General features: G+C 37.4%; 1 protein-coding gene across 2 annotated transcripts in view; it reads left to right on the top strand.

Moving 5' to 3' along the window:
* LOC101681822 overlaps nt 1-25287 on the top strand; it is a 284416-nt gene that overhangs the window by 98266 nt on the left and 160863 nt on the right. For both annotated transcript variants that reach the window (XM_045085576.1, XM_045085577.1), the window contains exons 4-5: nt 20566-20765; nt 24974-25061. In XM_045085576.1, coding sequence (XP_044941511.1) covers nt 20566-20765; nt 24974-25061 — 288 coding nt within the window. The remainder of the gene's footprint in view (nt 1-20565; nt 20766-24973; nt 25062-25287) is intronic.

Genomic DNA, 25287 nt, shown 5'->3' on the forward strand with positions numbered 1-25287 from the left:
ATTATTGTTGATGTGTTTCTTTGATTTTGTTATTAATTGGTTTATATAGTTGGCTGCTCCCACGTTGGGGGCATAGATATTTAAAATTGTTAAATCTTCTTGTTGGACAGACCCTTTGAGTATGATATAGTGTCCTCCCTCATCTCTTATGATAGTCTTTGGCTTAAAATCTAATTGATCTGATATAAGGATTGCCACTCCTGCTTTCTTCTGATGTCCATTAGCATGGTAAATTCTTTTCCACCCCCTCACTTTAAATCTGGAGGTGTCTTCGGGCTTAAAATGAGTTTCTTGGAGGCAACATATAGATGGGTTTTGTTTTTTTATCCATTCTGATACCATGTGTCTTTTGACAGGGGCATTTAGCCCATTAACATTCAGGGTAACTATTGAGAGATATGAATTTAGTGCCATTGTATTGCCTGTAAGGTGACTGTTACTGTATATGGTCTCTGTTCCTTTCTGATCTACCACTTGTAGGCTCTCTCTTTGCTTAGAGGACCCCTTTCAAGATTTCCTGTAGAGCTGGTTTGGTGTTTGCAAATTCTTTCAGTTTTCTTTGTCCTTGAAGCTTTTAATCTCTCCTTCTCTTTTCAATGATAGCCTAGCTGGATATAGTATTCTTGGCTGCGTGTTTTTCTTGTTTAGTGCTCTGAAAATATCATGGCAGCTCTTTCTGGCCTGCCAGGTCTCTGTGGATAAGTCAGCTGCCAATCTAATATTTTTACCATTGTATGTTACAGACTTCTTTTCCCGGGCTGCTTTCAGGATTTTCTCTTTGTCACTGAGACTTGTTACTTTTACTATCAGGTGACGGGGTGTGGGCCTATTCTTATTGATTTTGAGGGGCATTCTCTGAACCTCCTGAATTTTGATGCTCGTTCCCTTTGCCATATTGGGGAAATTCTCCCCAATAATTCTCTCCAGTATACCTTCTGCTCCCCTCTCTCTTTCTTCTTCTTCTGGAATCCCAATTATTCTAATGTTGTTTCGTCTTATGGTGTCACTTATCTCTCAAATTCTCCCCTCGTGGTCCAGTAGCTGTTTGTCCCTCTTTTGCTCATCTTCTTTATTCTCTGTCATTTGGTCTTCTATATCACTAATTCTTTCTTCTGCCTCATTTATCCTAGCAGTGAGAGCCTCCATTTTTGATTGCACCTTATTAATAGCTTTTTTGATTTCAACTTGCTTAGATTTTAGTTCTTTTATTTCTCCAGAAAGGGCTTTTATATCTCTCGAGAGGGTTTCTCTAATATCTTCCATGCCTTTTTCGAGCCCGGCTAGAACCTTGAGAATTGTCATTCTGAACTCTAGATCTGACATATTACCAATGTCTGTATTGATTAGGTCCCTAGCCTTCGGTACTGCCTCTTGTTCTTTTTCTTTGTGGTGAGTTTTTCCGCCTTGTCATTTTGTCCAGATAATAGTATATGAAGGAGCAAGTAAAATACTAAAAGGGTGGCAACAACCCCAGGAAAATATGCTTTAACCAAATCAGAAGAGATCCCAAATCGTGAGGGGCGAGAAAGGGGATAAAAAGAGGTTCAAAAAGGAAGAAAGAAAAATAAAAGGAAAATAAAAGAATTAAAAAAAAGAAAACAAATAAGAAATATATAAAAAAGAAAAAATATATGTATTGGATAAACTAAAAAACGTTAAAAAAGAAAAAGGTAAAATATAAAAAAAAATTTACCAGAAGGCGAGAAAAAAAAAACAAAAAATGAAAAAGAAAAAAATTAAATTAACTGCAAGACTAAAAAAAATCACAGGGAAAAAGCCATGAGTTCCGTGCTTTGCTTTCTCCTCCTCTGGAATTCTGCTGCTCTCCTTGGTATTGAAACCGCACTCCTTGGTAGGTGAACTTGGTCTCCGCAGGATTTCTTGTTGATCTTCTGGGGGAGGGGCCTGGTGTAGTGATTCTCAAGTGTCTTTGCCCCAGTTGGAATTGGGCCGCCCTTACCCGGGGCCGGGGTGAGTAATCTGCTTGGGTTTGCTTTCAGGAGCTTTTGTTTCCTGAGCGTTTTCCATAGAGTTCTGGAGGACGGGAATACAAATGGCGGCCTCCTGGTCTCCGGCCTGGAGGAGCTGAAAGCCCAGGGCCCCACTCCTCAGTGCACCCTCAGAGAACAGCGCCCAGTTACTCCCGTCTGCCTGACCTCTGGCTGCGCTCTGAGCTCACCGAGCCTGCGACCGGTTCAAGGTAACACCCAGCTGTGAGCTTACTGTTGGCTCTGTCTCTGTAGCCGGCTTTCCCGTTCCAATACCCGCAAGCTCTGCGACACTCAGACACCCCCAATTTTTCTGTGACCCTGCGGGACCTGAGGCCACGCTGACCCCGCGTGGGCTTCGCCCTGGTTTAGCCTCTGGAGCGATGTCCCTCAGCGGAACAGACTTTTAAAAGTCCTGATTTTGTGCGCCGTTGCTCTGCCGCTTGCCGGGAGCCGGCCCCTCCCCCCCGGGGTCTATCTTCCCGTCACTTTGGATTCACTTCTCCGCCGGTCCTACCTTTCAGAAAGTGGTTGTTTTTCTGTTTCCAGAATTGCTGTTCTTCTCTTCGATCTGCCGATGGATTTTCTTGTGTTTGCAATCTTTAGATAAGCTATCTAGCTGATATCCGGCTAGCTGAAGTAGTCTCAGCCTGTTACTTCTCTGCCATTTGACTCCTCCCATGGCTATTTTGTAGTTTTTTAATGATCCTTTCTTCTTTTCTCTTTCATGGTTTGCCAGTTTTCTTTAGTGATATACTTGAATTCCTAACTCTATTTTTGCATAGTAATTAGTTTTTTTCCCTTGTATTTACCATTCAGTTTACATAACATCTTTTGCATGTAGCAGTCTATATTAAGCTAATGATTGCTTAATTTTTAACTCATTCTTTACTTCTCTTCCCTCTGCATTCCTAATATTTGATAATCATATTTTACATTTATTTTGTTTACATATTTTACATTTATTTATTTTGTGCCTCTCTTGACTGGTTTTTGCAGGTATACTTGACTTGTTTGCTTTTGTGCTTTCTATTTTTCTTATGGTTTTTGTTTTCTACTCCAGAGTCATTCCTCATAGGGCTGGTTTAGTGGTCAAAAATTCTCTTGACTTTCGTTCATCTTGGAAACACATTTTAGGAGTGGATTGTGTCTTAAGAAACCATTTTATTTGCTCATCTATAAGAAACTCGAATCTCCATCTGTCAGTGTGTTATCATGAGTTCACAGCCATTCAGTGATGTCCTCAGGCTCCGCTTCTAATTTTTCTTAGTTGTCTTGCTATTTCTCTCTCTCTCTCTTTTTTTTTTTCATTGTGTTACGTTAGTCACCATACAATACATCATTAGTTTTGCTGTTTCTACCACATCTGCAGATACTTCCTCCACTGAAGTCTTTGAACTCCTCAGAGTCATTCAGGAATGATGGAACTTCTTCCTAACATTTCTTCCTAACTCCTGTTAATGTCACTATTTTGACTTTCTCTTATGAATCCTTTATATTTTTAATGACATCTCAATTGGTGAATCCCTTCAGAAAGTTTTCAATTTACTTTTGAAATTAACTTTGCCTGGGCTACCAGGTGCATTGTCAGTGAGCAGCAAGATTTTGAAAGGAATCTTTTTTTTTTTTTTTTTTCCTGAGCAGTAGTGGTGTTCTAGATATTCAGCCTACCATGTTATAAACAAATGTTCTGTCATCCAGGCTTTGTTGTGCTATTTATAGAGCATGAGCAGAATAAATTTACTATAATTCTTATGGGTTTTGAGATTTTTGGAACGGTAAATAAGCATTGCCTTCAACTTAAAGTCACTATCTGTATTAGCCCCTAACAAGAAAATCAGCATGTCCTTTGAAGCTTTGAAACAGGCTTTGACTTCTCTCTAGCTATGAAAGTCCTAGATGTCATCTTCTTCCAACAGCAGGCGGTTTCGGCTACCTTGAAAATCTATTGTTTATTGTTGCTACCATCATTAATTATCTTAGCTAGATCTTCTGGATAACTTCCTGCAGCTTCTACATCAGCACTTGCTACTTCACTTTTACTTTTATGTTATGGAGAATGCTTCTTTCCTTAAATCTCATGAACCAACCTCTGTTAGCTTCACACTTTTTTTTTCCCTGAAGCTTTCTCACCTCTCTCAGCCTTCATAGAGTTGAAGAATTTGGGCCTTGCTCTGGATTAGGTTTTGGCTTAATGAAATTTGTGATCAGTTTGATCTTTTATCCAGACTACTAAAACTTTCTCCATATCTGCAATAAGGCTGTTATTATCATTTTTATGTTTTTATGTTTTATCATCATTCTTTATGTTATGTAGCACTTTTAATTTCCTTCAAGAACTCTTCCTTTGCATTCAGAACTTGGCTGTTTGATGCAAAAGGCCTGTCTATCAAACTATTCCAGCTTTTGGCATGCCTTCCTTGGGAGCTCTCTGCCGCTCACGGAGCTCCCAGGGGAGAGTGTCCCAAGAGCACACTCTGACAAGCAGAGGGCCAGTGTTGCTTATATGCCAGTTCAGTCACTGCTCAAGGGCGCTTGCGGTTAATCTGCGGTCTGCTGTACGTGCGAGGCTGCTCGTCTGCTGCTGTTGATGTTGCTTGTAGCATGTACCCCATGTCCCGGTGGTCTATCTGCGGTCAGCTATAACATCCTGCATAACACCTTCTAGTTCATAACAGTTCTTGGAAGCCCTTTTGTCTGCTGAGAAGGTCTGCAAAAGTGGGGCTCATGCTCACAGGCCTCCCTCAGTCCACCCTTTCCTTTTCAATTGTGGCAAGATGGTGGGGTTAACTCTTATAGCATATCTTGTCTTGGGGCAGTCTGCTCCTGATGTTCTATACCTTACTTATCCCGAACAATTAGCCGCCAAGTGGAGCTGCGTAAGCTGGGCTTCCAATCCTTCAGCCATCAGGTGGAGCTGCGCAAATAGGGCTTCCAGTCCTTCTCTGGCTCGCCGCCTTGCTCGAGCGAGGAATCGTCGCCGACCTCTACGTCTGCCTCCCCAGGGATGTTTGCCATTGGTATCTGATCCGCCACAGACATGGCAGGAAGGATTTGGTCCTGTTCGGATATAAGAGAATAACCTACAAACTTATAGAGCATATTTTGAACGCATTGAAAGAGGCATGGCCCGAAGAGAAGCAAGAGCAATATTTAAGTGCTAGAACACCCCATGATCTCCACAGATCCCTGAACTTATTCCATATGGTAGTTAGCCAATTTGACTCCCCCAAATTTTTGAGTTGTACCTCTAATGATTGGAACGAGGCGCCATTCTCAGCCAGTTGTTGCAGTATTAACTCCTTATATGTCCTGCTTTGGTTTAACCAGTTGCTCATGGTCCTATTCCTCATGGTAATATTATATGTGGAATTCCAAGCAAGGTGGGTCAGACATACTGGGGTAAAACTCCCACATCTGGCCAGATTCATTAATTGGGCTGTTCCCAGGATCCAATCGATTCTGTCTACTCTTGCCTCCAGTTCCATCAGGCCTGCCTCCAGGGCCTCTTGTCTGTGTAACAACAATCCCTGGGTTTCAAGGATGCCTCTTAGGAGTTTCTGTTGCTCCTTTAAGACTCCTACCAGCCCGGAAGATTGGAGTACTCCAGTTATCCCTGATGCGGCTCCGATTCCACTCATCAGCAAGGAGAACAGAAGCAATGGTACCTGTACAGCTCTTTTCTTCCTGCCAATTGATCTTTTGGTCCCCCACATTGGGAATTCACTTTCCCTGAACACTCCTATTGAAGGTTGTTTGACTATGGAGTAGTCTCTTAACTGATGCATAAGGTTAGAATATGGGTCTATAAGATTTATAATGGTATTATTTTGACATGAGCATTCATCTCCCTCATTAGAATTATAACAGCTGCTGTTGTAGAACCCCTTCCAAGCATTATAGCATGTTCAGTTCCCTGTCATGCTTTTAAGGGAAGTTATGCTCCAATTAGCTATTAACCCTCCGGCTCCTCCATCCCAGAAGGGAATGTTCTTTGCTATTGTACAGTTATTCCAATCTACGGAGGTGTCATTTGTATTACCGCAGGGAGAACTTTCGTTTTTGCCATCTATGCAAGGACATTGTATGATAACACTAAAGTTCTTTGAGTGGCAAGGAAATAGGAACCATCTGGCAGGGTTTTCTTGAAAACGGCTGGTATTGACCTTCCATATATTTAATACTGCTCCATCTGGCCTCCAAGGGTCCCCAGAGTACCTGCATTTCAATTGCCCATAATTTTTTCCTTATAGCTCAAATATGAGAGGGGAAAGCCCCAAAATTTGCCTTGTGTTGATACTCTTTGTTTCCAGATGGTTCTGGAGCAGTTGACAGATATATTTCTTGGTACCCAATGATAGGTATAGTTACATTTGTCAACATTAGACATGCTCCCATAAAGTGTTCCATTAGGTCCGAGGATTGGTTCTGAGATCATGGTTTGATTGATAAAAGTACTAGAAAGGTTATTAATGTAATACTGCAAAGTTCGTTCTCTTAGAAAGAAATAACCCCCTGTTAGACATAAAGCAAATATTTTGCCTCCCGCAGCCCAATTGTGTAGCCTTTCCAGGTTACAGGTGTAATAGCTAGTCTCTATTGAGATATTCTCAAGTGAGACCCACGTACTATTTATTGGCTGTTATAATTGTCACTTCCCCAAATAAACCTTGGCTGGAACTCCCCCTCTCCTTGCAACCTTTTATGGCCAACTTGATGAAGGCTTTTAACACATCTGCAGCCAGGAGGGAGGCGTTCATTTCTTGGAATGTTTCATTAAAGGTAACCTTTCCTTCTGGCATTAGTGCAGGGTGGTTGTCGGAGGCGCATCCAGGGTGGTTGTCGGAGGCGCACCACCATGGTGGCAGTTCCTCCGCTGGGATCACTCCCGGGGGAGTGGCTAGCAGAATAACCCTTTCCGCCTTGGTTTGGCTATTCCCGCCAAACATGGCTAATATCAGGCAGGTGTGTATTAAAATTAGCCCACCTATACAGGCTAAGATTAGTGTCCAGCATTTTTCTATCCTTTCCTTCCTTCTTAGTTTTTGATCCCTTTCCCATAGTGCTTCTAATCTTATCATGGTCACATTACCATATGTCACCCGTTCAGCATTCAACCTTTCCAGGATAGGCTGCCACTGCTCCATGTCAGGGTGTTCTCCTTCTCGGAAGGGGTTGAGACCTCCTCCTCCAAAGGTGAGTTGATGCCAGTCCCACATGACCTCTGCTTCTTCCTGGGTCCATGGCTTCTTTTTCGTGTCCTCCTGGTTTTGCATTTATAAGCTATTCCTAAATATTTCTGAAGAAAGCAAAGCTGGCAGTGGAAAGCGCATGAGTTACATCCTACTTTAGCTCTTTGATACTCAATCTCCATGCTAGCCATTGCAGGTATCTTTCTGCGCCTTGGGGGGTCTGAAACATTATAATGACTTTTACTCTCTGGAGTTGATCCTTTGAGAGCTTATGCTCTATAGCTTGGCATAGCAGTCTGCAAGTCTCATTCTCCATCTAACACCATTCTAGGTCAAGGAGAAACTTTAGCTGGGTATGGGGTCTTAGGAGTAGGGTTCGATCCATATTTGTCATATGGGGCCTGTATATAAATTTGTCATATTTTATGATGTTTGGCAAAGGAGGTGCCCCTTTTCCCTCTACATATGCAAGTGCAGCTCTTCTTTGCAGGCTATTTGGCGGGGTTTCCAAAATAATTGCTAGCAGAGCGCATTCAAAGCATCTTGGGGGTTCTTGTCCTGTTAAGAGGAGTTTCCACCAGTCTGAGGTGTGCTCCCCACATGATGCTAATCTGCACAACAGACCAAACACTCCTGGCTTATCCCATTTCCCTTCCCAATTTTCCCAATCAACCCTGGTTCCTATTACTACCTTATACCTGTTGTACCAGATATCTTCATCTTCTAAATTTTGCATGTCTAAATTTAACCTGAACAGCCTCCTCATGTCTTCTTGACTTCTTCTTTCGAAGAAGCCTAATCCCTGCCTAACGTGAAATTCTTGGGTTCCTCTTTTACAGCTTGTAATTCTAATGACATTGGTTTTTCAGGTGCTACTAAAAGTTGTTCGCCATGGGTTATGTGGCCTAATCCTCCGGGTTAGGTACCTCCTTAAAGTTCTTATTAGGGATGAGGACTGGCCCATCAGGTGTTTGTATTACTATAGCACCTTCCCCTTTCCAAAGGATACAGGCAGGACCTTGCCAATTCCCCTTTTGCTTTCCTTGCTGAAGTCTGTAATAACAGAATTTTTTGTTATTTTGAGTTTTGTAGAAATTTATTTGTTCTTGGTTATCTGTATTCATCTGGTATATCATTAGTTCCCAAGGTGTGACATCCCCTATTCCACCCCTTTGTTTTTTATTAAGCACTATCAATGCTAAGTCCAATGCAGCCTGTAAGGTCTCTGTTCTTTGAACTGATTAGTCAGTCTTTTTAACTCCTTGTGCTTATTTTCTATTATGGCCTGACTTTGAGGATTCCATGGAATGCCGTATGTGTGTTTTATATTTAAGTATTGACATATTCCTTCCACCTGTCTGGAAGTGAAATTTGGCCCATTATCTGAGTGGATCCAGTTTACATTCCATAGTTTGTATAAATTTAATATGGCCACAGCAGTGGCCTTTCCTGATTCTGAGGGCAGGATAACTGCATGCAAGTATCCTGAGGAGCTGTGACAGGCCGTAACTGCCACAGTTGGGAGTCTACGGGGTTGATGCCTCTTATTGGGTTTGCCCCTTTAATGCAGTTTGGACATTGTTTAATTATTTCTTTTGCCACTGTGGTAGGGAGACCATATTTCAATTTTAAATCCCTCCAATTATTATGCCATTTTTCATGTTCTTCCTTTATTTGACTCAGGTTGTCTACCCAGTTGAAAAAGACACCTGTGCTGCCAAACCCATTTTGCCCCCTTTCTGTATATTTATCTACTGTGCCTTGTTTAAGAGGCTCATGAAATAAGGGTAAGATGATTAATTGTGCTATTTTTTGTCCTGATTGTAATAAAATTTTCCTCCTTCCTCCATTTAATAACAGAACTTGAATATTACCTCTAAACCCTTGATCTATAGTTTTTCCCTGGATTTGTAGGCCTTTTAAGCCTAGGGATGATTTTTGGGTTATCCGACCCCAGTGTCCTTCTGGGATCTCTATTTTTGTTTCTATGTCTAGTTTTATAATTTCTCTAGGTAATAGAAATAAATCTTTTGGGGTACATAGATCATAGCCTACATCTTCTGGTCTTTTGTCCTTAACATTCTCTCCCTCCACAACAATAGATACTAATTGGTCTGCTTCTGTGTTTCCAGGTACCCCCTTATGTCCTGGTACCCATCCTATATACCAAATGTCCTTTTTCATAGCTAATGAAATTATCTCCTTCCATAAATTATCTTCAATGGTTTCTGGGTCTGGTCTAGCTCTTAAAATGGAGAAGCAGTACTTGCTATCTGTGATGATATTAACTTGTGGACCTGAATCTTGAAAGGCCATTTTTATTGCATATTTTTCTGCTTGCTGATTTGATCCTACTATATGTTCTATTCTACTTTTTCCTGTGGAAGTAACATACCCTGCCTTTGTTTGTTGTTCCTTTCTCCCTCCATCTGTATAGAAGACTTCCACATCCTCTAAAGGATCATTACTCTGGTTTGCTAGGACTTCCTTAAACATTAAATCAGCATTTATTAGTTTGACATGGGGAAACCAGCGAAGATAATTTTGTTGGCTGTACCAATTTTCTAAGGTCCTTTTTTCCATGGGGAGTAGAATAATGGGTTCTACCCCTAACCTGATTTTGCATTCTGTGCAAATATTCTGAATAGCTATGGCCAATTTATCTAGGATAGATTTTCCAATATCCCTCTTTAATGATTGTCTTCCAACCCATAGCATCTGCTTTTTCCCTTGCTCTTCCTGATATATTCCATAATTTATTTCCTGAGAATTTTTTATAATTTTGCAATAAACCTCCCTTTCTGGTATATAGTAATGATTTCCTTGATTTTCTGCTATCTTTTGTTGGGCATATTTTACTTCCTCTAAAGCCTCTGTTGTCCATTCCCTATGGGAGTCTAATTGCATATTGCCTCTCATTAACTTACATAAGTTTTTGATCCTTAAACCTGGGATCATGGAGCTAGCCCAATTGATCTTCCCTAATATCTTCTGCAGTTGGTTTAAAGTTGGTTTTTCTGGGATTTCCAGTTCCCATTTTTGTAATTTCCAGGTTTTAGGTTCTAATTCATATCCCATCCAATTATATGGGGGAGCTTCCTGTAGTTTCTCCTCTGGGGTCTCAAACCCCCATTGAAATAGCATGTCTCTAAGATTTTGCACTACCTTCTGGTGCTCCTTTTTGCTTAAATATGATCCTATTAGTAAATCATCCATGTACTGGTATAATAATATCTCAGGATATTGTTCTCTCCAGGGCAAGAGAATATCTCTAAGGGTGCCTTGATATATAGCAGGGCTGTGACTCCAGCCTTGTGGGAGACAGCACCATTGGAACCTTCTGGCTGGTCCTTGATTGTTCAAGGAGGGTAGGGTAAATGCCATGTAAGGCCTAAAATCAGGATCCAATGGGATAGTAAAGTAAGCATCTGCTATATCTAGAACTGTTATATACCTTTTTTCTGGTAACCCTGCAGGGAAGGGAATTCCCAGTTGTATCTCTTCCCCTCTTAAAGTCATTTTATTAAGTTCCCTGAAATCTATTAAAACCCTGTATTTTCCTGACTTCTTCCTTATGCAAAATATGGGTGTATTCCAAGGGTTATCCCATGCTGCTTCTTCTATTTTCCCATCCTTTAATAACTTCTCTATGATTTCTGTAATTCCCTCTAATTTATCCCTGCTAAGGGGCCATTGTTTTATTTGGGGTCCCTTAGTAGGGTCTCTAAGTTGTACCTTGTAGGGCCTAATCTTATCTGATAAATTAGCACATATTAATTTTATCCCTAGTTTCTTTAAAATATCTCTTCCCAAGAGATTCAGGGGGACTTTTCCTACCAAGATTTTTGAAGAAATCCTTTTTTCTCCTACTTGAATATTTAAAGGACCATATTTTTGAAATCTTTGGAGACCCCCTACTCCAAGCATGGTCCTAGATCCAAACTTTTTGCTTCCTTGTTGCTGATAATAGATGTGTCGGCCCCAGTGTCTATCAGCATATGAATCTCTTTTTCATTAATATACACTGGGGTCATAGGCCTACTACTTAGGCTAAGGACAGGGAGGGATAAAGTTTGTTGGTCCTCCCCTCCTGATGGGCAGATTCGCTTGCCTGCATTACCTTCCCAGGGGACATCCCCTGGGGGCGCTGCCCGTTTCCCTGTTTGCATTCCTTCTGCATGTGGCCTGGTTTTCCACATTTAAAGCAAGTCATTTTTTGTTGTTGCTTAGGCGCCCGACATTGCCTTGCTATGTGACCAGGTTTAACCACAGTTAAAACATTTTCCTCCATTTCCCCTCCTTCCTTGTCGCAGCCCTGCCTGCAGGGCTTCGGCTAGGAGAGCCATTTTGTGTTTATTTGACCCTATCTCCCTACAGGCATACATTTTGTCCTCTAGAGGATCTTCTGGTCTTAGATTTCTCATGGCGGCCTTGCAATCCTCATTTGCATTATTTGTACTAAGCTGCTGTTTTAGGTATGCCTTGATTTCCTGATCTGCTATTTCTTGATCTATCTGGCCAAATAATCTATCTATGAAATCTGGATAAGGTTCTTTTGGGCCCTGTCTAATGGATGTGGCCTTAGGAGCCCCCTTATAGACTCTGATAGCATCCTGGAAGGCTTCAAGAATCATGTTTCTATATAGATTTCTAGCCACATTCCATTCTGGTCTGGCAGCTTCTTCATTTGTCATGTTTAGACCTCTGATTTCTGCCACCGTCAGGGGGCGAGGTCCTGCTGCGCCAGGGCCTGGTGGTGGATGCATCCTCTCATATTCTTCTAGCCTCTCATTCAATTTGGCGAGCAAAAGTTCCTTTTGCCCTGAGGCCCCTTGGACTATGTCTAAAAGCCCATTCATCTCCGGCGAAGTACTACTTGCTGTGATGATCTCAAAATATTGGAGAGTTGCCTGAGCGAGAAGTCCGGACTTCTGTACCTTGCCTATTCAACTGCTATAGAATCTAGGATTAAACTGTTCATATTCTTGTTGGCCATGCCTAACAACTACTGGATATGCAGCCTGGACCTTTTGATCATCCTGCCTTGGGGGATTTTTGACATCCTCATCTCCAAAGCCTGGATGACAAACCTTGTATTGTACAAGTCCCTCTGACAACTCCCTTATTTTAAATTTTTTAAGAAGACACCATATGCTACATAAAGTTTCCAAGCAGACCTTGTATAACCCGTCTGGTTTGCTTCCTTTTGCTTCCACCCATCTCTGAATTAGATCCTCTAGTGATTCCTCTGTCACCTCCTTAACCGGCGTCCCGGTTGCCTCAATGGCTGTCTTCAAGGCCCAGATACAGTTACCCCTGGTAACTGTCTCCTTACTCCCCAAACATTTCTTTACTCTTGACATCGCCTTGAAGACCTGCTGCAGCTGCTTTTCATCTCTCTTACTTAATCCAGCCCCCATGGCTGTTATTCCTATTCCCTCTTGGGACAGTCTCAGATCTCTGTTACAAGATCTCGGGGAGTACTCACCACTGAGGTTTTAGAGGCTTGAAGGATGGCTCACTCTACTTCGTCTGTGTCTTCCTGGCTGTCTCCTGGCTGGCTTGCCAGCTGGGAGCTCTCTGCTGCTCACGGAGCTCCCAGGGGAGTGAGCCGGTTCGATGGTGGGAGCAAACGGGTCACACACAATAACTGAAAGCGAAAGCTGTTTATTAGCGCATACCACACAAGCTAATACAAGACAGACAACTCTAGCCGCATGGGCTAGGGAGAGAACCCAGGGTACTCCCTCCTGATCCCCTTCTCTGGAGCACACCATTTGGGTGCATCGACCGAGAAGGTGACCGATCCCCTCCCTGGAGCACACCTTTTGGGTGCATCGACCGGGAGGATGATCTGAGCGAGAGTGTCCCAAGAGCACACTCTGACAAGTAGAGGGCCAGTATTGCTTATATGCCAGTTCAGTCACTGCTCAAGGGCGCTTGCGGTTAATCTGCGGTCTGCTGTACGTGCGAGGCTGCTCGTCTGCTGCTGTTGATGTTGCTTGTAGCATGTACCCCATGTCCCGGTGGTCTATCTGCGGTCAGCTATAACATCCTGCATAACACCTTCTAGTTCATAACAGTTCTTGGAAGCCCTTTTGTCTGCTGAGAAGGTCTGCAAAAGTGGGGCTCATGCTCACAGGCCTCCCTCATTCCTCACTAAGCTTAATTATTTCTAGCTTTATCCAACTGAGCCACCCAGGCGTCCCTATTTCTAGCTTTAAAGTAGAGACATGCAACTCTTCTTTTTACTTGAATACTTAGAGGCCATTGTAGGGTTATTAATTGGCCTTACATCAGTATTGTTGTGTCTCAAGGAATAGGGAAGCTGGAAGTGAGGGAGAGGGATGGGGAAATGGCTGGTTGATGGAGCAGTCAGAATATATACATTTATCAGTTAAGTTTGCTATCCTGTATAGGTGTGGTTCATGGCTCCCTGAAACATGTAGAATAGTACCATTAAAGGTCACTGATGACAGGTCACCATAAGAAATATAATAACAATGAAAAGGTGTGAAATATTGCAAGAATAACCAAAATTAAACATAGAGACTGGAAATAACCAAATGCTGTTGAAAAAAAAATGGTGCCAATAGATTTTCTTGATGAAGGACTGCCACAAATCTTTAATTTATATAAAAAATGCAATATCTAAAAATGCAGTAAAGAAAAGCACAGTATAATGAGCTATGCCTTATACTTAGCCAATATTGTCCTTTAGTTCATGTGTCTTTCAAAAAATCTGAAGTGGATGCCCAACTGGAATAAAGATAACACACCCAGAAAGTGGCTTCTCAGTCAAGAGGAGAAAATACAAAGATTATTCTCTGTGCTCCCTGTTTTCTAAATGTTTTCATTAGAGACTTTGATATAAAATAATGAGAATATTCATTAACTGTTAAGAAAATGTATAACTATAATATGTTATATATATAGTTCACTGGTTATTATTCAAAATACAAAATCAGAATGTGTTTATTTATTTTTAGAAGATTTTATTTATTCGAGAGAGCAAGCACAGCAAGGGGAGGGTCAGAGGGAGAGAGATGAGCAGACTCCCCACTGAGCAGGAAGCCAGATCATGACCTAAGCTGAAGGCAGACACTTAACCAAATGAACCACTTAGGTGGAATTTAAAATGACCTTTATTAAATATAAATTGAACATTTCAATGGCATGTCACTATGGGCTTCTGAAGAGAGTATGGGAAAGCAATTTCCAAAATCATTTTTTTTGTTGTTGAGTAAACATTTATCGGAAAACAATTATCTTTTCTTACCTAGTGTCTACTTTTGAATGTCACAGCAAATATGGGATAAGGAAGATATTATGTGTAACAATGGATATGTATACACATCATTATTAAAAATTATGTATTGTAAAATAATTTTCAAATATTGTTTCTGTTTTCCATTATTCCTTTTCAACTCAGTAATTTTATGCAATACAGCAGAATTTGTTATTTCTGTTTGACAGATTAGGAGATTGAGATGCATTGGTTAAACCATTTGCTCAAAATTACAGAGTTAATATATTCCACTTATTCTTTATACACTCTTCTATTGATGGACAGACACTTGGGCTGCTTCCATAATTTGGCTATTCTAAATAATATTATAAACATATAGAATTGTTTAATCATAATACTGTATACCTGAAACTAATAAAACAGTGTATGTTAACTATACTGGAATTAAAGTAGAAAAAATACAGAGATAGGTAGTGGAAGTGATAGGACTAGATAAGGAGTCTCCTGATCCTTTATATTTATGTTAACCTTCATTCACTCAATAAATGAATACTTTGAAGTCTTCCACATGTGAGGCATTCTTCTGGATGCTGGGGATATGATGAGGCAATAATTCATTGTTCCTGACCTTATTGAGTTTATACATTCCAGAAATATAAAGACTTGTAGACAACTACCTGAAGACTTGTACAAGGTTGCAATATTGGATAAAATATTTAAAAACATATAGTTTGCTATCAAGTGTAAAATAAGAGGGGCACCTGTGTGGCTCAATCAATTAAGCATCCTACTCTTGATTTTGGCTCAGGTCATGATCTCAGGGTTGCGAGATCAAGCCCTGTCTTGGGCTCTGCTCTGGGTGTGGAGCCTGCTTAGGAGTCTCTCTCTTCTTCTGCCCCTTCCACTCCCCCTCAAAAAACTGTAAAATATGAGTGGTTAAATGAAATGTGATATTTTTATGAGTTAGAGGTATAATACACCAGAGAGGTTCATGGAAGGAAGAATTTGATTTTAAAATGTGTGCACAAAAACATATTTAGGCACTGGTTCTTTATTCCCACTGGAATGAAGGAATTAGGAAGATGTATTAAAAGGAATAGGTATGTTATCATGTCTGAGAAGGAAAACTAACGAAATGGGCTTTTTACTACTGAGAGATGAAAGAAATTTTTAAACAGAATCAGAATGATAGCAGTTTTTTGTCATAAAAGCAATGTATGAAAAAGAACAAAGGGGAGAAATAAATGGTAAAGGAGAGACATTTTTAGAAGTCAATGACAGTGCTTAAATGACTAGTTTAGATCTTACAAGTAACTGTGCTGAAAAGGAAGAAAATAAATATCACATAATAATATTTTTTAAATTTTTTTCTTTCCAAGTTTTTATTTAAATTCCTGTGGTTGACATACAGTCTAATATTAGTTTCAAGTGTACAATTTAGTGATTCAAAATTTACAAACAACACCAGGTTCTCATGATGACAACTGCATTTCTTAATTCCCATCACCTACTTAACCCTTCCTCCCACCCATCTCCCTTCCAGTAATCATTAGTTTGTTCTCATAGCTAAAACTCTATTTCTTGGTTTGCCTCTCTCTCTTTTTATAAATATTTTGTTTTAACGCTGCTCATCATAAAACTTTTAGGTTACTTTTTTGTGATATCTTATTATTAATGTCATAATAATTAGTGACAGTAGTCATGAAAAGAATGAATTACATCTATAAATTTACTTAAGAGTTTAAAGAGTTATTTCACATCATTAATCCGTCATATCCTTAAGTATAACTAAGCATTTCTGACCTTCAATCTTGGATCACAACTTAGAGTTTTCATGAAGAATTCTGTTTTATAAATAAGATAATTAAATATTGAGTGGATCAATTATATGGTTGATAAATTATAAGGATCTCTGACTATAAGTCCAGTGCTAGAGAAGAGTATCTGAGTGCTTGGGAACTCTTTTATACTGCTTATACGTCTGTAATGAAAGCCAGAAATGTATTGCTTTTGGAAAGTACAACTGTTGTGGATGTGTTCTTTTTTTTTTTTTTTTTAAACATCAGGAGCTTGTGTCAGATAATCGCTAAGCAATGTAGAAATTTTTAGTCAGAATCTGCCACTTATTAACATCATATAGATTAAGACTTTGTGTTCTTTGGGAAATGATTGTCCTATATAATTCCATTTGCACCACAAATTATATGTTTTTCTACAGGTCTTAGAAACAAAATATTTCTCCATGTTCTGACTTTAGTCTTTGTGCATTCTTGGCTGATTTTAGGCAAATGACAATGTAGGTGGATGCTTCCACTCAATACATAACAGAAAAATTAAGCAGAAAATATAAACAAATATTTTTTCTGTTTTATATATATATATATATATATATATATATATATATCCAAATATGAAGGTCTGTATATCTTACTTATGATGCAAGATACAAATAATTTTATATTGCAGCCTTACTATAGCAATAAGCAATGTCCATATTATGGAATTTGAAATGGTTCCTCTACCCTTCTACAAGACTATGGTACCTAAATGAAGACAATGACTTGGTATAATATTTAGCTAATTTTCAATCACACAAATTCCCAATGCCCTTTACATAAACACTTGAGAAAATTTCCATATTGTAGCTGTCACTTATATACACATAACATACAGATGGTTAAATTGTTCTGTTCCATCCTTAAATTCTGACTCTGTGTGCTACAGTAAATTTATTCAGCTGTTATTCCTGCAACATATATATTGAGCAGAATAATGTTAGAACATGCAGCACACATAATCAATCCACTAGAAATATCAAGAATATTTGGAGGAAGCTGGTGGTACATAGAGAATAGCTGACATAGAGAATAGCTGACAGCTTTGATGGGATAAAGTGTGCTTCTGAAAAGTAAAAGATGTATACATGCTATTTCTTTCTACTATTGTTACTGTCATCAGTTATTTTAAATTATTTATTTATTGATTGATTTGGGAGAGAGCACAAGTGGGGTGGGGGAGAGGGAGAGAGAGGGAAAAGCAGACTCCTCACTGAGCAGGGAGCCTCATGTGAGGCTCAGTCCCAGGACCCTGTGAGCATGACCTGAGCCAATGGCAGACACCTAACCGACTAAGCCACCCAGGTGCCCCACTGTTCTTAGTTCTTGAAAGCCCTGTAAAACTTGAGAAAATCATATATATATATATATATATATATATATATATATATAGTGAAGATTATATACTAACAAAAATCACTGTCAAATGGATAAAAATGGATTTAATTTCATGAGTCATAATGGAATCTACAAAGTCTGTAACTCAAGGCTTAATGGAAATATGAGTGGTTCATTTTAGCTGTCAGCATGCTTATAGGATCACAAAGGGGTTGATGTAAATAAATATCTTTTGGGGCACTATGGCCTTTATGGCTTCAGAAGAAATTCAAGGGGTGACTGGTTGGCTCCACTAGTGGAGAATGTGACTCTTGATATTGGGGTGATGAGTTCAAGCCCCAAGTTGGATATAGAATACTTAAATTTTTTTAAAGAAATTCAATTTTGTCTGTAAGCTAACACTTGAGAAACACTTTTGTTGGACACGTTTTTGGCTTCATTGATATGTGTAATAATGAAAATTTTCCATTGCTATGCTAATAAATGGCTTTTAAAAATTTAAACAAGATACAAATTTTTACATTTTAAATGGCATTATTTGCTGTTAGCTATTCATGCTAAAATAATCACCATTATGGAACTCCTGGGTTTTCATTTCTCATTTCTAAAGATTACCAAAGTGTAAGTTACTTGACCTAATTGTTTTGAGTTTGCTTTCAGCAAGATGATTTTAAAACAAAAAATAAAGAAGAGAAGACATATATCTGATTTTCACTCTTTAAAGAAGGTCTGGTGAAGTATCTAACAAAACAAGAATAGTATTTATCAATTATTTAATATTAATGGAATTTTCAAAAAATACATTAGGAAAGTCCATTCAAACTTACTTAGAATATCAGATGGTCTAAACTTTAATTTCCTTGAAATTTCTTTAGGATTATGAAGAGATTGCCCGCCACATAGGGTCTGGTTGTTAAGAATTTTAAAATAGTGACTTTTTTGTTATATAATAATTATATGGAAATAATAATAACTCTTATTTATATATATGATATCTTTAACAATCCTATGCATGGATAAAACAGGTGTTAGTATCTACATTTTTAGAGAGAAATAAACAAACATGGCTCTGAGACATTTAATGATTTGTACAAATTCAGATCTCACAGAGAACTTAATTGTCTTTCCATTTCACCACACTGACAATAGCATGGCACACACAAAAAATTCCCATATTTCCTTAGCGCTCTAGAGGCAAATACATTTAATAATGTAGTAGAAGAGCAGTATAAGAAGGCTTCTGTTTCCAGGATAAGATATATTAATAATTAGCTGTGTGACCATGAGAAACTATTTATGCGAGTTGGGAACTGAAAAATATCCTTAAGACTACAAAGTCAGGGAATATATTACTCATTAACTCCTTAAAATTACTGGGAAATACAATTCAGATGACTGAAGGATGAATAAAATTAAATACTCCAACTCCCGATATGTGGTAGTATGTTGCTCAGCAACGATTTAATACTTTAATGAAAGTATTAAAGCACAGTTTATCAAAATAATCTTTGTTAATATAGTTACACACTTACTACAGAATTTTGAAAAACTCTGGAAAGATAAAGTATATATCCCATAGCCTTAATTTATTTTAATATTAATGATAATAATTTGTATCTAAAATCTCAGATAATATCAGTAAAAGCTGGAAAACGTGAAGCAGAAGATGGAAGTAAAACCATACTAATGCTTATATCTTAAATGCTGGCAGTGATAATTTCATTATGACATCTGTAAATAAGAAAAGTAGAATCCATCATTTTCCATTACTTTATTTTTTATATTCTAAAACCCTTTGAAAGAAGGAAAGTGTCCAAATATAAATCTTACTTCTTCAATCAGCAAATGTATTTAGCGAGTTTATTTGCAGGAAGTGAGTGCTACCAAAACAAAGGTATTCATCAGAAATCTGAGAGGGGATATTTTTATGTTGATTCATGATTTTTAAAGAGAAACACTAAGTGTAAACATTTGAACATATTACATAATAGATTTTACATCAGGAAGAAGTAATTATTGGAGAGATGTATACTTGGTTCTCTGGTTTCATAGAAGTCCCTTTAATATGATCTTTTCACATATCTTATTGGACCTAGGATAAAAATAATCATAAATACATTTCTTACATAATTAAATAAAATTCCTTGTACCTCAGGATTTCATAAACTAAAAAGGGCAGGTCTTTTTTAGTAGATTTCTTCACTACTTAGTAAATCACAGATTATTCACTGACCATTAAACCAGGAAGGTAACTTCTTCCAAAAAGGAGGTTGCATGAAGCCATTATCACAACCCTGTGGTTATTTCTGATAGCCATTTGATGAGGCCCTGGACAAAAGCATAAAGAGTGGGAGTGTGTGTATACATGTTCATGCAAAGAAAATACATGTATATGAAACAAGTGTCTTGAAGTCACTTGAAGTGGTACATTGAAATACCAGTGCCCAATTAATATTCTTATGGTTCCTGTATATTTAAATTATCAGCTCTTAGAATGGGCTATACATAGTTTTCAAGGCTCTGAAATAAATGAAAAGTAAGGATCTCCTTTCCTGTCTCTTCGTTCTATATCCAATCCTGTCCAGAATACAAAGTAATATGGAGTCTTCCCTCAGTAGATTATACTCTAATAAGTAAATGAGATAGGTATACTAATTGTTTAAACAAGAGTTTAACATGTGCTAATTGTTGGTAAGCAGTTATTGTCACATTATAAAAGTATATACCTCAGTATTCATATGGCTGAACCGTATTCCTTTCATGTCCTTTATGTAACTACTACCATGAATGGCATTAGATTACCAAAAGCAATATGTAAAGAATGGAAAGTGTTTGATGGTAATTTTATATCCCTCTTATGTTACTTTGGCTAAATGGTATTGCTATTGAACCTACTCCATATTTATAGTATGTTAGATAAGTGCTGCCTCATTTCTTTCCCCAAACTCCCACTTTAATTTCAGAATGACAAAAAGATGCCTACCAGATTCAGAAAACAAAGTGAACATCTTGAGCATGCTATTGATCGTGTTCTTGTCATGATATCGGAAAGAAGAAGGGCCCGTTCTCTACATGGCACTAATGAACAACCACCTCGTAACATTCTTACAGCTGTTCTTGAACTGATTAATATGGTCAAGATGATACAAAACATTCTGGAAAGGTAATACCAAATATGTGATCTGTAAAACCTTAAGTTAGTTGCATTTCTCCCCCTTTCTTCCTCTTCAGAAAACTTATGTATGGATTGGATTTTATTTCCACAGTATCTTTCAAATGCAATTACAAATTTTTATTGATGTTCTGAATATCTCCCTAGGGTGAAAAATGTTTATCTAATTCCCTTTAAATAAACCAATATGTGATCATCTGACTTTTTACAGAAGTAAATCATTTTACAGAATTAGTATTTGTTTTACGAAAGACTCACTTTGGGCATTCTTTATAGACCAAACTCTGCTGCTGCATTAGAAACACTTGGTTTTTTGTTTTTTTTGGTTTTTTTTGTTTTTATAGTCCTTTAGGAATATACAAAAGTTACACCAAAGTTCTAAAATACCACATCTGGACTATTTATAGCAACAAAATAGTGATTTTTTTTCTTTATGTATTAATTATATTAGGAATTTTTCATAATCAGTAATACTTTTTTAACTTTTTTTAAAAGATTTTTTTAATCTTTTTAACAGAGAGAGAGAGAGAGATCACAAGTAGGCAGAGAGGCAGACAGAGAGATAGGGGGAAGCAGGCTCCCCGCTGAGCAGAGAGCCCGATGCGGGGCTGGATCCCACGACCCTGGGATCATGACCCGAGCCAAAGGCAGAGGCTTTAACCCACTGAGCCACCCAGGTGCCCCAATCAGTAATACTTTTAAAATTCTGTGTTACTAAGAGGAGTCTTTAGAAATCAAAGGCTAATGATTTCTAATCTTCTTTTGATAATAACCTATAAGGGACATAATAATATTTTAGTTTCTTGAAAAAATTTAAATTTCCTAATTGCTGTTTTGATCAAGACTATAGTCAACTCTATATTTTACACACAAATGAAATATTACATGGATATTTAGTCCTAGGCTTTTGCTTTTGCTATCAGAAAGTGTTATATCCCTAAGATAGAGAAATTAAATTGTGAGAGGGAAGCATCCTTTTATGACCAGTAAGAGAAGTATAAGAGAGAGGTCATAATACTCTTCTCTTCTCTCTTTGATAACTGTTCTCTTACTAAATTTTTATCATCTCTTTACATTTCAATTGATGCTTGATTTATAAACTCATTTTGTTCACATGAAGAAGGGATGAAGTGACTTTCCTGCTTTTTCAAAGAAATTTCAGTTTGCATGTTAGATAAAGTATAGGAAATTCATCAGCCCTGCTACTCCCTCTCTTCTAAGCTCCTTACAGTTATCTCTCTGGAAACAAGCTGAAACAAAGAAAATAATCGAGATTCTTGGAATTAATTCATGTTAAGGAAAATAGGGAAAGGAATAATGGGCATACAACAAAGATAGCCACAGGACTGAGTGATGGCAACTGAAGACCCCCAAATGAATATAATCTGCTTCACTGATAACTGATCATTCACAGTATTGGATGTTCTTGTTTATTAAAGTAAATTACATTACAAAATTCACATCATGGTTACAGTATTAATAAGCATGCTTTAGCAAATTTTCATTATATCACCAAATTGAGGGCTTTGTTCTGATGGGTGGAACCAGATAAGATTAAAAGTATTTATATTGTTCTTGCAATATTTTATGGTAAGTAGTTCTTAATATTTTGTAGTAAGCAGTTAGACTTCCCTTTCAGAAATGATAAAATCTATACAAAATAACATCATATAATAGGTTTTGAAAATGGCAAATTTATGGATCATGTTAGCACCTTCTTTTCTAACTGCTTGGATTTTTTTTTTAATTTTATTTATTTATTTGACACAGAGAGAGAGATCACCAGTAGGCAGGGAGGCAGGCAGGGGCAGCGGGAAGCAGGCTCCCTGCTGAGTACAGAGCCCAATGTGGGACTCAATCCCAGGACCCTGAGATCATGACCTCAGCCAAAGGCAGAGGCTTAACCCACTGAGCCACCCAGGTACCCCACTGCTTGTCTATTTTTTAAACTTTAGTTTAAAACATTACAGATTCTCATAGTCCTTCCTTAAGAACTAGTGACAACTGAATAAAATATATTCATACTAAATAAACTTACTGAATATTCTAAATACGGTCTTTGAACATGTAAAATGTTATGAATAAAACACATCAACAACACAATAATATACCTTGCAGTGGACATGGTTGCTATAATGCACCATGGTGCTTTTAAATTTCTTAGCTTTAGTCACTTCTGATTTTCCAAAGAACTAGTAAAGACCATATGTTTTGGAAAGTTGTGTCAGAGACTCATCTGGTTCATTTCTTATGAGGCTGTAACATGGGTTTTAAGAAGGTTTGGGGCTCACAAAAAGAATTTTGGGAGCTTATCCTAATTGGATTTCCTACAGAATAATTAAATTTCTTTTATAAGATATCTGGTTAGTGTGCTAATTGCAGCAATTGCTTCTTTTTTCTCTGAAATTAAAAAATTGTGTTGCCAAGAAAAGTATTTCATGGTTCATCCTAAAGTTGGCTTCATCTTTGTGTATCTAAAACAAAATATGGGGAAGATGCTGTTAAAATGTAAATTTTATATTGAGTTTTTCTCAAATTATGCTTCAAGCTATTATTTGATTTGGCTTAATCAAATCTATGATTTCGGGCCTAAAACTTATTTTTCTTTTATTAAAAATAAGAATATAAATGTAGTGAGTCATCTTGGTAATAGAGATAATAAGTATTTTTGAGAATTGATGTTCATTCAAGAGTTTAATTTGGTATGTCATCATGGCAAAAAGGAGAAAATGTGGTTATATGACTGCTTTACAAGAAGTTTCCTCTTCATTTTTTGTATTTTCCTGAAAGGTTTGGACTTTGTAGTGAGTTATTTTAACTTTCTCAACTGAACTACATACAAAAGATTGACTTTACAAACACTATACATTTATATATGTTTGAGCATATTAAAGTGTTGCTTTATTGTCAAAAGAAGTAACATTTTAAGAATTACTATTGATGCTGTGGGTTTTAAAATCTCCTAATTATGATAATAAATGGAAATTTTAGATTCTTTTGATAAGGGTTTCTCTGATTATATTGTATTTCCATTAGTCATTACAATTTTAATTTGCTTACTGATTTGAGGTAGAATTTATGACAGAATTCACTGAGGAGAGCAATATAGTAACTCAAAACCACTTATCTAAGCATAACTTCCCAATACTCTACTTCTAAGGAAACATAAATTGAACATGTTTCATGTTGAAAACTAAGAGATAGGGTAGGATGAGATAATAGGCTCTACATTGACCAAATATTTTCTTGCATATTTATTTTTTTAAAGTCTAGAAATGGATGAGAACAGAAAAAATGCCTAAGTAACTTTGTTCATATGTGCTTTAGAAATAGACTTCCAGAAAATGGCACTTTTGTGTAAGCACCAGAGATTGTAATCTCTTAGGAAGGGGGGGTCTTATAAATTTTTATTGCTACTTTAAAACTAAAAATTCATTTTTCATATGAGAATAAATGTGTTTTGAGCACAGCAATACTTGTTAATTTGTTTTACAAATGACATTCTGAAAATTGTTCCCCATTTTTCAAATGTAATAAAACAAGATGAAGTGGGTGATTATTTTACAGCAGTGCTCTGTAGATTATCACCTCATTCAAATTATTACTTGTGATTATAGGTATCCAAACCACAGAAGCCTGAAATCTATATTAGATAAAAATAATAGAGCCCAAACTCATCAACTGGGTGTAGAGTCCTAAGTAAAATAAATCTTTTTAAATTTGTGGCAAATAAAATTAATTACCAGATACCACCAATCTTTATTTTTCAAGGAATGGGTAATCTAGTTGTAGATTACATAATTAATATTTAATACATTTTTCTTCCTTTTTGTTCTTTTCATGTAATCATTTCTACTGTAAGTTAGCCAAAGAAAAAGAAATTAAAAAATTGAAATTACATAGTCTGCCTTCCACCTTTTTATAGTAACTTGAAAACAGGGATTGTAAACTGTGGACCTACAATCCTAACAGTTTACTGAGATCATAGATGTATTACACTGATCAACTTCCATATAAGTTTTCTGTTATTTTTGTATAACTTCATGATGTCTAGAATTTAGCTTACCCTTTGCAGATTTTCAGAGTGATCTAAAGCTCTGTATATTGGAGATTATAATTTCCAGTTTCCTAAAGTATAAAACTGTGACATTCAATGAAAATGAAATTGATTGGCCCTTTTGTTAATCCTTCCCTGGCAGGCCTCCATTTGATGGTATGGCAGAATTTTCCAGTTTGAAAAGCCACCTCATTAAATATATCACATTACTGAAACATTTCTCTGAACAGGTAAGACATGATTTTGTTGTGATGTTCTCCATACATTCTCATATGTATTTATTTATCAAACCCTGTAAATTTATTTTCAATAACACCTATATAACCAGTCTCTTTACCATTTCCAATGCCAACACTGAAATTCAGGTCTATATTTTATTATACACAGATAGAATATTTGTATAGCTATGCAATTGATTTGTTGACTCAAATCTCTTTTCTACTCAATTAGAATTTA

This window comes from Mustela putorius, unplaced genomic scaffold (assembly GCF_011764305.1).
Source record: "Mustela putorius furo isolate JIRA1106 unplaced genomic scaffold, ASM1176430v1.1 tig00000870_pilon_pilon_pilon, whole genome shotgun sequence".
NCBI lineage: Eukaryota > Metazoa > Chordata > Mammalia > Carnivora > Mustelidae > Mustela > Mustela putorius.